Source organism: Labrus mixtus, unplaced genomic scaffold (genome assembly GCF_963584025.1).
Source record: "Labrus mixtus unplaced genomic scaffold, fLabMix1.1 SCAFFOLD_97, whole genome shotgun sequence".
Taxonomy (NCBI): Eukaryota; Metazoa; Chordata; class Actinopteri; order Labriformes; family Labridae; genus Labrus; species Labrus mixtus.
The window spans coordinates 79399-91898 of record NW_026870194.1 but is presented as its reverse complement, the minus strand read 5'-3'; the positions used below and the strand labels follow the sequence as shown (position 1 = coordinate 91898).

General features: G+C 45.0%; 1 protein-coding gene across 1 annotated transcript in view; it reads left to right on the top strand.

The window, feature by feature from the left end:
- Positions 1-12500, top strand: part of LOC132965682 (glutamate receptor ionotropic, delta-1-like) — an 81512-nt gene that overhangs the window by 6633 nt on the left and 62379 nt on the right. Inside the window, exons 3-5 of the mRNA XM_061033786.1 lie at positions 3459-3632; positions 5954-6115; positions 10899-11018. Of these exons, the coding sequence (XP_060889769.1) occupies positions 3459-3632; positions 5954-6115; positions 10899-11018 (456 nt within the window). The remainder of the gene's footprint in view (positions 1-3458; positions 3633-5953; positions 6116-10898; positions 11019-12500) is intronic.

Below are 12500 nucleotides of genomic sequence, written 5' to 3'. Positions count from 1 at the left end.
CTCGTGAGACCAAAGACAAGCTTCACAAAGGCCGTTAACGCATTTCTCTTCAGGACGTCTTCATCAGAGGACACATCGGCTCATCAATGGAGGTCGTATATTTTAAAAGAGGTTCATGTTAAAACAGAAGCATCCTTTAAAAGTTGAGTGAGAGGAGGAGATTAAACGACTCCTCGCCGCCTCTTTGAAATGTAAATCAGACGCTTTGTGAAGAAGAGAGAGAGGGTCACATGGTCTCCAGCTTCTTCTGCAGGTGTGTCTGTTTCACCATCACTCTGCATCCACGCTGCTTTGTTTCTCCGTCCTCCGTTTATCTGTCCTCACATATCAGACACAAACTCCAGGCTAACGACTCGTCAGGCTGCACGCCGGTAATGAGAGCGGCGAGCTCTGACAGCAAGGGAGTGGACGGAGAAAAACTGTGAAAGACGTCCAAAGAGTGAGGTCATCTCGTTGATTAAAGTAAAGAGGATCAGAAGTAGAAATGTGTCACCTTGTGTTTATCTTAAAGTCAGAGTGTTGACACAGAGCTGAATGATGTCATCGATTAAAATGAGATTTAGTGTTCACACATCTGAACTCCTGAAAATATCTAGATAACTTCAGGAGGAGTGCTCCTTTAATCCTCCTGACCTGTTTACACGTGCACCTCACAGCTGGAGACTTTACCTGTCAGACACAGTGTTGGGCAGTAACGCGTTACAGTAATAATATTACTTTTACTAGTAAGGAGTAGTGTAACGAATTACTAATGAAAGTCCAGTAATAATATTACAGTTACTCATTACTACCTTACAGTTACTCCTTATTACCTTACAGTTACTCCTTATTACCTTACAGTTACTCCTTATTACCTTACAGTTACTCCTTATTACCTTACAGTTACTCCTTATTACCTTACAGTTACTCCTTATTACCTTACAGTCTCCTGAAGTAAGACATGACTTTCTGCAGAATAAATACGAGGAGTCTGGAGGAGAAACATCCAGCTGTTTGTGTTCACACATGACGCTCAGACTTCAGGAGGTTTGTTCAGGTGTTAGAGGAACATCAGACTGATGGAGGTGAAGTCGAGGCTGACACTCCGGTGCAGAGTCCAACAGCTTTATTTCCTGGTTTGCGATGAGCCTCCACAGACTCTCAGGCTGTAATATAAAGTCTAACAGCCTGTTTATGACAAACACCTCCACATATTTTCTATTACCTGCAGAGTTAAGGTGCAGCGTCTTCGCTTCACTACAAGCTGCAGTAAATTGTACACTCCGTCCTCTTTTAAGCGTCGTCGGTTCAGGATCTCATCTTCTTTAAAGACCCCATTACCTGCTGCTGGAAGTAACGTCGCACCCTGAGCGGATTCACACAAAATAACCCCCCATCCAAACCTCTTATCGGATTCTTCAGTGATTCCCATGATCCCCGGCTCCGCTCCCATTTGCTCTCAGGTCTACGCGCAGGTCATTACCATCTCTTTGTGATTTCACATCCATTTGTGCTCCTCTTCAGCCGCAGCAGAAAGGAGCAGAAAGTACTTTGAATATTGATTGCATTGCTTTGTGTCTCATGGAGTCACACCTCTCTTTTTTTGCTGTTTCATCTAACCTTCATGAAGTCTCAATTCTCCAAAACCTCAAAGAGCGCAGACAAAGAGAACGGAGCGTTTCAGAGAGTAAAAGGTCCGTCGGGACTAATTAGAATTATTAATGTTTAAAGAAAGGTTCAGATTTATTCAAGCACAGCGCCTGGAGTGAGAGAAATACTGACTTCATATCCCGTCTCTGGGAGTTTCAGGACTAAAAACTCAGAGATTAGCTCTTTGAGACGCTCTACACGGCCGGTGAAAGAAGTGAAGTGCACAAAGACGCTCCATGAAGACACGTCTCGCTGACAATGAAATCCCTTCAAACAGAGATCTGAGTGTGAGGGACCAATTTCATCGTCTTCAAACTCAAACTCTGTTCTTGCTTCCTGAGATATTACGAGAAGTTAAAAAAAGACACACAGAAAGTCAAAGAGTGTAAAAAGAGGAGGCGGCCTGGAGGAGCTTAAATAAGGTGGCAGGAGTGCCATCAGCCAATAGGATGCTTTGAAAGCAATCAGCTGACGAGGGCGTGCATGAGATCAGCTGTTCAGTTTGAGAAATGGAATGAGATTCAGACTGAGGAATACTTCAGAAAGGTCAAAGGGTCGCGTGTGACGTTTTCTCAGAAACTGTTCTCAGGCAGAATATTTGTGATTAACAAATCATCGATGTGCTCCATCTGGTTATTTCTATTTAATACGGACAGTTTTTGTAATTAAAGTTTTTTTATTTTTTTTATTTTCTATTATCATATTTTATTTTTCCCCTTATTTTATAAATGTGTATATATGTGCATGTGCATGTGTAGTAGAAACACTTGCTGCCCAATCAAGCAGCACAGCGTCTCCTGCAGGATGGCGGACGTGGACACGGTGCCCACGCGTTTGTTTCCTGTCGACGACGTCAATCAACGGGCGAGAAAGTAAACACGGCCCACAGGATGCAATTAGAGAAGCCGGACTTTAAAACCTGTCCTGACTTTAATGTGACATGTTTTTTATAAAAAAACGCTCCGATAAAGAAAGCGGCAAAATCCCGGCGACTTTGTTTACCGGCCCCCGGCTGCTTTTTAATTGGCTGGCAGGAACCTGAATATGAAGGAGAAACGACGTGGACGTCTTCCATTCAACACAGCGAGTCATCGCCCGGGACTCGGCGTCACGTCGGGCGCTGTAATTATATTCTCTTAACATTCTCTGATTATTTCTCTGTTTTTAGACTTTAATTGAAGCTATCTATAATTACGCCTCACAGAGAGTAATTGGCTTTCTCTGCGTCAAAACGATTAAACGCGTTGTCACTAAAGACGCCGTCTGTGAGACGCCGTCACCAATCAGAGCTCCTCATTAATGTGGCAGAAGACAGAGACTTTATTTTGGGGGCGTTGAGGTTTAATCAGGGCAAACAGCAAACAATCAAACCTTTAAAACACCTTTGAGGAATTCAACATCAGAGTCCTCGTCCTCGCAGGAAGTCCACAACACAAATAAACAGAAATTTACTTATAAAGAGGTCAGCAGGTCATTTGTTCCAGAGAGAAGGTCCCTGAAGGCCCCCCTTTCCGGACTTTCTGGGTACGGCTCACAGACCTGATAACTTGAGGGTCCGGGGTCGGGTTGTAGTCTGTGAGCAGGTCTCCTCAGGATCTGAACCTTTGAGGATTTTGAAGGTGATTCTGTATCGGAGAGCCGGGGGTGTGTTTAGAGGAGCGGGGTGATGCGTTCAGGTGTTCTTGTACATGTCAAGACTCTGCTGAAAGTTGACCTACAGATCGTTTGGAGAGGCCGGCACACAGAGCAGTAACATGCAACATCAGAATAAATGAAAAAAAAAGATGTAAAATGTTTTACTCAGTCCCTCCTCTTCCTCCTCTCTGCAGGAAATCAGCGACACAGAGATCCTGGAGCTTACCCACAGTGCACTGGGGCGGATGACGGTGATCCGGCAGATCTTCCCCCTGTGGAGGGACAGCAGCACCCGCTGCATGAGACAGAACCACCGCATCTCGTCTCTGCTGTGTGACCCGCAGGAGGGGTACCTGCAGAACCTGGAGGTGAGCTTCTTATGAGCGTCAACGTGGAGCGAGGTTTGTCTGCAGGTGATCAGAGGTTTGATGACTGACGCGTGTTAGGTCCTTATTCAGCTTCAGAGATCAACAGAGAGGGCAAAATTATAAACATGCAAATAACAGGAATAAGATTCAACAGGCAGGTGTGAGAGGCAGTTCAGTACAGTGAAGGAAAATTAGTTGAAAATCAACCAGGAGAGAAGAAAATGAAAAGTGAGGGAGAGTGGGACGACATCACATCACAGGCTGTAAACACAGAATGAAGATAAAAAGAAGAGATCAACAGGACACTGGTCAAATGAATAAAGCAACAGAGAGATGAAGAGTTAAACGATAAGAGGAGGAGGAATTCAAAAAGACTAAGAGCAGTTAAATGAATAGAGGAAGGGAAACATTTAAAGGAGAGAAAGATAAAAAGGTTCAAATCAATAAAATGAATAAAAGGAAGAGATCACACGTTGAGCTCAGGATGGTTAGAAACATGTTTTCTCATCTTTGCCCTCTTTCTATTTAATTTGAATAATTGGTGCAGTCTGATTCTGTGTCATTATTTAGATCACACAGAGTCGTGAATATCATCCAAACACAAGGAGCGTCCTGATTAAAGCGCGGGGCGGGCCTCAGGACTTCATTAAGTAGTTAGTACAACATGGTAACCAGACAACGTTATTAAACTGAGGAGATGAGAGTTACACATAAAAGATTTCTCCAGAGACCGAAGAGAACAAACTCACGAGGGAGGAACGACTCAGACGTAAAGTTCAAACCAACGAGGGTCCACGTCCAATATTTGACCCAACAGGGTCTGGAACTGAGACTGGAGAGCAGACCTCCGCTGTCAGCCCCCCCCCCTCTGCATGAATGAAACACACACACACACACACACACACACACACACACACACACACACACACACACACACACACACACACAGACACACACACACACACACACACACACACACACACACACACACACACACACACACACACACACACACACACACACACACACACACACACACACACACACACACTCACACACACACACACACACACACACACACACACATGGACTTGAGCTTGCTTTGTTCTCTTTCTGATGTTCTGTGAGACCGTTTGTTGTGATCTGATGTTTCCCTCCGTTTGGAGGTGACGTCACAGAGCGCTACGGCACAGCGTGCAAGACCGGCGAGCGAGACGTAACCGCTCCTTTCTGAAAGGCTCTTTAGTGTTGTCGGCCGACTCGTCTGTTCATATCAGTTTGTCCTCTCAGAGCGAGGAGCAGGATTGAATTTGTTGTGTTTTGTTTGCTCTGAATGTGTTTGTCTGCAGGAGAAAGAGAAGAGCTCTGAGCACAAAACACTGTCGAACACTTCCACTCAGATTTATGTCACGGTGTCATCGTCGGAGCGGAGGACTGCCTGAAACAACATCTGAGATAAATACGACACATTTCAGGCCTTATCTGCGTTTTCTGACCAGATATGCAGCTGCTGTCTGCACTTTGTCCCGGCAGCGGACGAGTTTTACACGTCGCCGCAGATCTCGCTGATTTATTCACATTTGATCAGAAAAAAGAAACATTTAGCAGATTTCTACTCGTGGCTGTTTTTCTTTTCCCCGTCTGCCACATGAGTACAGCATCAGTGCTTTATATCTACCACTGTGTGTGTGTGTGTGTGTGTGTGTGCGTGTGTGTGTGTGTGTGTGTGTGCGTGTGTGTGTGTGTGTGTGTGTGCGTGCGTGTGTGTGTGTGTGTGTGTGTGTGTGTGTGTGTGTGTGTCTGTGTGAGTGTGTGTGTGTGTGTGTGTGTGTGTGAGTGTGTGTGTGTGTGTGTGTGTGTGTGTGTGTGTGTGAGTGTGTGTGTGTGTGTGTGTGTGTGTGTGTGTGTGAGTGTGTGTGTGTGTGTGTGTGTGTGTGTGTGTGTGTGAGTGTGTGTGTGTGTGTGTGTGTTGATGTGTATGTGGAGGTGATGCCTTCAGGGACGGTCGTAGTTGAAGATGAAACGTCGCAGAGGTTCGTTCTGTTCTCGTCAACATCTGGAGACATCTGGTCCCCTCCTCACTCTTTTCCTTTCTCTCCCCTCCTCACTCTTTTCCTTTCTCTCCCCTCCTCACTCTTTTCCTTTCTCTCCCCTCCTCACTCTTTTCCTTTCTCTCCCCTCCTCACTCTTTTCCTTTCTCTCCCCTCCTCACTCTTTTCCTTTCTCTCCCCTCCTCACTCTTTTCCTTTCTCTCCCCTCCTCACTCTTTTCCTTTCTCTCCCCTCCTCACTCTTTTCCTTTCTCTCCCCTCCTCTCTCCAGGTGTCCAGCCTCTACCTGTACGACAGCGTGCTCATGCTCGCCAACGCCTTCTACAGGAAGCTGGAGGACAGGAAGTGGCACAGCATGGCGAGCCTCAACTGCATCAGGAAGTCGACCAAACCGTGGAACGGCGGCTGGTCCATGCTGGAGACCATCCAGAAGGTACTGAGAGTGAAAACAGTTCCCCTTTGGTCTCGTGGTGCGTTCAGGGCCACATGCTCTGCAGCCTTTCTGATGGTTTGCTCACTCAGAGGTTCACTTTGTAATCTCTGAGTCATTATCTATTCATGGTTTTAAAAATGTGTCATTTGTATTCCAGATATAATTAGAGTTGTGTTTTGTTTTCATTTTCCACAGAAATAAATCCTAATGAGGCTCTCTTAGTTTGAAATCAAGATTCAATATGGCGTTAGTTCAGTGTGCCGGATTGTCTAATGAGAATGTTTTCAAGGCTGTCGAACTTATTAACAGCGTGATGGGATTGCTTGTTAGTTGATTCAGTCGCCTTGATCTCGTCTGCGGCGTTTGAACAGAGAATCGTACGCCGAGCACGGTGGTGTACGTGTTTTGCTTCCTGTTAAAGATTTGATTTAAAAAACCTTTGAAGATGGAGGAGAACATCAAACATGAACTGGTTTTACAATCTGGATAAATAAAAGAATAAAGGGCGTCTTTGTGTCAGTGAGCAGGAGATGAATGAAACATGAATCACGTGTGATGTGCGTCTAAATAAGAGAACGACCGCCCGTCTCATCGTCACGCTGTCACTCTTTATTCTTAACTCCAAATAACTCTCAACTGTTTCCTGATCTTAAAGGAGCAGTATGTAACTCTGCCCCCTAGTGGTTAAAATGGGTACTGCAGTCTAAATTCTAATCATCATAGAGAGCTGTCCCCCCCCCCCCCTCTCTAGAGTCCATGCTCACACAGGTCACCATGTGGTGGACTCTGAAGCTTCAGTGTTTATCCAGCTCTGCATGGGTCTGTAAACCTTTCTGTGTTCTAACCTCTCTCCATTTTTCAAAAGCATCTCCAATATTGATCCTAGTTTGAGCACGTTTCTGCTCGTGGAGCTTATTAGAAACATGCAGAGGCTTTTTAGGTCGGGTACAATCACTTCTATCTGAACCACTTCTCTTGCCCGCTTCCATCGCTGCAACACCTGTTGACCTGATAACTGCTCTCATATCTGACAAACCGAGGGGCGTCCAAAACGGCCGTGTGGGGGCGTGTCTTAAAAGCGCCTACCTTCTCTGGTCCAAACAAATCCAGATCATTCAGGAGCAGAATCTAAAGTTAGAAGGAGGACATACTGGCTGCTGCATTGTTGTCAGAGAAGCCAGCACTTCAACATGTTTCCTTAATGATCAGATAGTAAGATCACTATCTTTTCTTTTAGTTTGTTCAGCAGCCACACAAAGACAGCAGAGACTCAAACAATAGAAAAATATCACCCAAGTTATGAAAATAAATAAAACATGGATGACTATAAACCTGTCTTCTTGGCGAGCTTCTCGGCTGTGTCAGGAGGTCGTTCCTACAGTTTGAATTATATATGGGTTGTTTTTCTTCCTGCAGCCGAGGGAGAGCCGTACATCAGCACTCCTCGCTCAGCGAGTAAAATGACCTTTTTTTTTTGTTTTTGTGTCTTTGAACTTGAACATTTCCACCAGCAGCAATCTCGCCGACTATTTTGTTGATGAGATGGAAAATGACTTTGTGAGAGGAGTGAAAAATGGACAGGGTACAGAAATTCATTGTTCTTTATTTTTCCTCAGTGAATTACTTCCTCCATCTTTTCTTCCAACAGTGACGGCTTATATTACTTTTGCTTCCGTGTATTGACTTGTCAGTGTAAATAAAAGTACCGGAGTCACGCTACCCCATCAATACTACCTCAAACATTAAAGGTATGAACCGTGTGTTTTCATTTAAAGGACGAATGTGTAACTCTTTGATCCAGTAGAGGTCGCCCTTGAGCTCTCGCATTAAACCAAAACAAACTGCTGTTTTGCCACACCTCCTCCATCCTGAAGCCTCCGCACTCCAGAGACACACCTCCAACCCCCCTCCCACTCGCTTTCGCACTCAGAAGGTCACATATCCTCCTCCTCTTCAGTTTAAATAAGTCTCAGAGCTCCTCTTCAACATGTGTGTGAAGTTTCTTGTTCTAAATCCACTCTGATCCTGTATTTGATCATGTCTATAAACCCCTCTATTTCAGTCCTGCTCAGAACAGGCTGTTTCTGTGTCTGTACCTTTAAATATGTAAATGAGCTGTGTCTGACCACGCCCCCTCTCTGGAAGGGCTTGGGTGTACTCGGTCTTTCTCGCTCCATGTCCTATTGTTTACGGTGAGAAGGCAGACTCAGAGGGCAGAACAAACACCTAGCTGTGGGAGTGTCACCCACCTGGGGGAGGGGCTACTGCCCTTTGTGATGTCATGAAGGGAAAATCTCCAAATGGCCTGTTTGAGTCATTTTCTGAAAAGTGGAGCAGGCAGAAGACGGAGAGGATGGACTTTTCTCATGATTGGGGGGTTTGTAGACAGACTAGAGACACATGTTAGAGTTAGAGGAACATGGAGAAGAGGATTTTATAGAATATGTGAACACAAAGTTCTCAGCAGGTCAACACATTCATCTGGTGTTGTTGTTGAGTTAACTTATTCACAGGTTGGTTTCCTGCAGCCTGCATGCTCTTTGCACTCTAAACCTTCTGCTATTTAGAGTTAGAGAAACATGGTGAAGTAGATTTTATATTATTATTATTTTTTATGTGACCTTTAAGTCACACTGAAAGACCAGAGTTTAAAACCTGCTCTGTCTTACAAACACCAAACATTCAGGGTTTGATTTTCTAGAGGAGGTCAGGATGCGTCAGTGAGTTTGTAGAAAGCTGCACACAGACCTAAAGACACTTCATCAAACACTTAGTCGTCCAGGTGACGCTGAGTCTAACCTTTACAGCTGACAGGTGTGTTTGCTCTTTTTATGTCCAACATGAAGCGAGTCATGAAACGACATTTCCAAACAGCCTTTTACTGCAGTCACATGAAGCGTGCTCAGTTCCGTCACTCTGGCTGTAATGATGTTTGCTACGACGCGTCATACATCTCTAAACACGCCGGCATCAGATCAACAAGGGAGCCGGTGAGCGAGCGAGCGTCTCTGATCATGAATTAATAATGCTGAACATTAATACACGTACGTCTTTATCATAGTCTTTACTGTACTAATGGCCTCCGCGGGGGTTTCTGTGCGCCTCGCGTCTCTCTGGGGTTTTCACTCTGGCATCAACATCAGCCAGTTTAGCAGCTCCCAAAGCATCATGGGATACCGCCTGGTATTAAACATCCAGAGGGGGCGGCGGCGGCTCCAAAGGTCAGAGCGGAAAAAACAGCAGAATGTGATGAAGCTGTTTCTTCTCCTTTATTCCACATTTTCTCGACGTTTATCGTTTTCTGATCTTCACTCCATCCGACTCGCATGCAGGACGTTCCTCCAATGAAAAGAGTTTATTCATGCCAAGCCGTTACAGGAAACGCATCGTTTGTTTGAGGGAGACAAAGATGATCTGCAGACAAACGCAGGAGAAACAAATCCTAACATGGAAGAGGCTCTCCTCAGCAGTGACCGTCCGGCGCCGTTTTCACCTTCAGTTCACCATTACCTGCTGTGTGGACCAATCAGAGAGGAGCTCTGTAGTTAGTGCCACCTTGTCTCCCCTCACCTGGAGTGAAACGAGACTCATTTATGCTTTAAAGGTCACATAATACACCCCGCCTTCATATCAACTTTTATCTAGAAGGGTCCCTGCAGTTTTTTTTCTGAGCACACACAACAACCTGCTGATGATTTGTGATTGGTCATTACAGCTCTGTGTCCTCCATTGTTGTGTTAGCATGCTAATGTTAGCGCTCTTTAGTTAGCTCGTAGCTTCACATCAGCTGTGTCCTGCATTGTTGTGTTAGCATGCTAATGTTAGCGCTCTTTAGTTAGCTCGTAGCTTCACATCAGCTGTGTCCTGCATTGTTGTGTTAGCATGCTAATGTTAGCGCTCTTTAGTTAGCTCGTAGCTTCACATCAGCTGTGTCCTGCATTGTTGTGTTAGCATGCTAATGTTAGCGCTCTTTAGTTAGCTCGTAGCTTCTCATCACTTGTGTCCTGCATTGTTGTGTTAGCATGCTAATGTTAGCGCTCTTTAGTTAGCTCGTAGCTTCACATTGTTGTGTTAGCATGCTAATGTTAGCGCTCTTTAGTTAGCTCGTAGCTTCACATTGTTGTGTTAGCATGCTAATGTTAGCGCTCTTTAGTTAGCTCGTAGCTTCACATTGTTGTGTTAGCATGCTAATGTTAGCGCTCTTTAGTTAGCTCGTAGCTTCACATTGTTGTGTTAGCATGCTAATGTTAGCGCTCTTTAGTTAGCTCGTAGCTTCACATTGTTGTGTTAGCATGCTAATGTTAGCGCTCTTTAGTTAGCTCGTAGATTCACATTTCATGTAAACTGACACAGAATGAGCGTGATCTAAAAACTCTTACTAACATCCAAATAATCAGTGAGTATGTTCTTCTTCTTCTCTCTAGTTCTTGACTAAAACAGCTTTTATACACAAGGGGAGGAGCCGGCCGTCCCGTCCATGTAAACACGGCTCTGACAACAACACAGCCAGCGGGACTCGAGCTTCTCCCTCATTGTAGACAGTCATGACTCAGAGACACATTTACACAGGACAGACTTTATGATTTATTTATGTGGAACATGTTGAACATTCTGTCTTTAAGATGAAGGGAGTATCGTTGTTTAGGTTGGAAAAGTATTTTTTTTATATTAAAAGGTTTTACAGAGAAACTCTGACGCTAAAGTCGTGTTCTCTTTGGATCAAACCAAAGTGCATCAAATATAAGTGAGCCATGTAAATGAGGACTTCTGGTTTTCCTTTCAGGGGAACATCACAGGTCTCACAGGTACGATGGACTTCAAGGACAGCGGCTCAAACTCTCAGGTCACGTTCGAGATCCTCGGCTCCAGCTTCAGCGAGACCTTCGGCAAAGACATCAAGAGGGTGAGTTCTCCGTTTTTCTCTCACGAGCCGATGATGTGGAAATAAACGGTGCAGAGGCGGCGGCATCGCCTACACGAGTCAAAGCTGAAAGTCTGCAGCCTGAAATCCAGACCGAACCTTTGTTTAGTAATGGAACAATGACCTCCTCTGAACCTGGTCCGGAGTCCTGCCAACACACTGAGCTTAGAATAATCTGGGACTTTAGTTTTTATTTGTTTTTAATGCTTTTATTTTTTGTTTTTTTGACCCATGAAGTAAAGAAAACTTAAGATCACATCATACTGTGCACACAAACTTCATGATGACACCCCTGCATAAGTTGGGCGCCCCCACCCTCCACAAAAGTTTTTGGATGCGCCCCGCTTGTCAAACTTGCACTAATACGGTTGCAATCGTGTCATGCAGCTTCGCTCAGCAGCTGACTTTACAGATCTACGGCAGGTCCTGTTGTTGGGACAACGGGGGCTACATGAATCACTGAACCGCCATTATCCCGCCATCAAAGCCTCATGGGAGCTGTAGTCGTTGAACAGGTCCTCCTCTGTGCACAGAGAGTTGTCACTTCATTCATTTTTCTATTTCTTTCACAGCTTGTTTAACTTTTGTCACGTTGACCTTGATTAACGGCGTCCATGTTAACCGATCGACGTTCAGCAGGAGAAATGAGCGTTAATGAATTCTCTGAAGAGTCGATGTTCATGTGTGTGTGTGTGTGTGTGAGATGTCTTACGGTTAATTAATCACTACAGTTGACCTGCTGTGTAATTAACACTCTGCATGGAGTGTGTGTCAGTGCATGACCTTGACCTCCGGGTGACCCTGTGTATAATTAGCTCCTGTTTGACCTTCACGACCTCCGTGTGGTGTAAGCTGCTGCACTGATCAGCCGCTCTTCTTCTGACTGAACAATCTGTCCTGTTCCTTTTTTTACACAACGACACGATGTGGAAGAATAATCCTGTTTTCAAGGCTGTCTGATGTAACAGCGAGCGCCATTGTGCTGCAGCGTTAGGTAAGGTTGAGAGAGGCGACTTTTTAAAGGAGGAAACATCACGAGATCAAACTCTGTGACCTGTTGTATAAACGAGGACACGCTGAGCCTTTGGAAACGTATTTCATGTAGCTTCTTTCACGTTTAGACTCAGAGGACAGCTCGTCACCTCAAAGTGAACAGATAAAAGTTTTAAATATAAAAAGAGAAAAACACAAAAAAACAAGATAAAAGTATCAGTGACACATAGAAGGAAACGCATTTGGGTCCGCAACCTCGTTCAGAGCGCTTCGTATTTCTGCTTACTGTTGCTAGGTTACGTACGTTGTCCCGCGCCGATTCTGCTTCTCTTGGTGGTGACCGTTAAAGCCACTGTGAGCAGTTTAGGGCACTGACAGTCTGTCCTAACAGAACGCAACGTGAGCGAGGGTCAGCGCCAAAATCAGCCTAATCAGATTCTTTCCTTTTGGAGTGACCTAACTGGCAGCGAG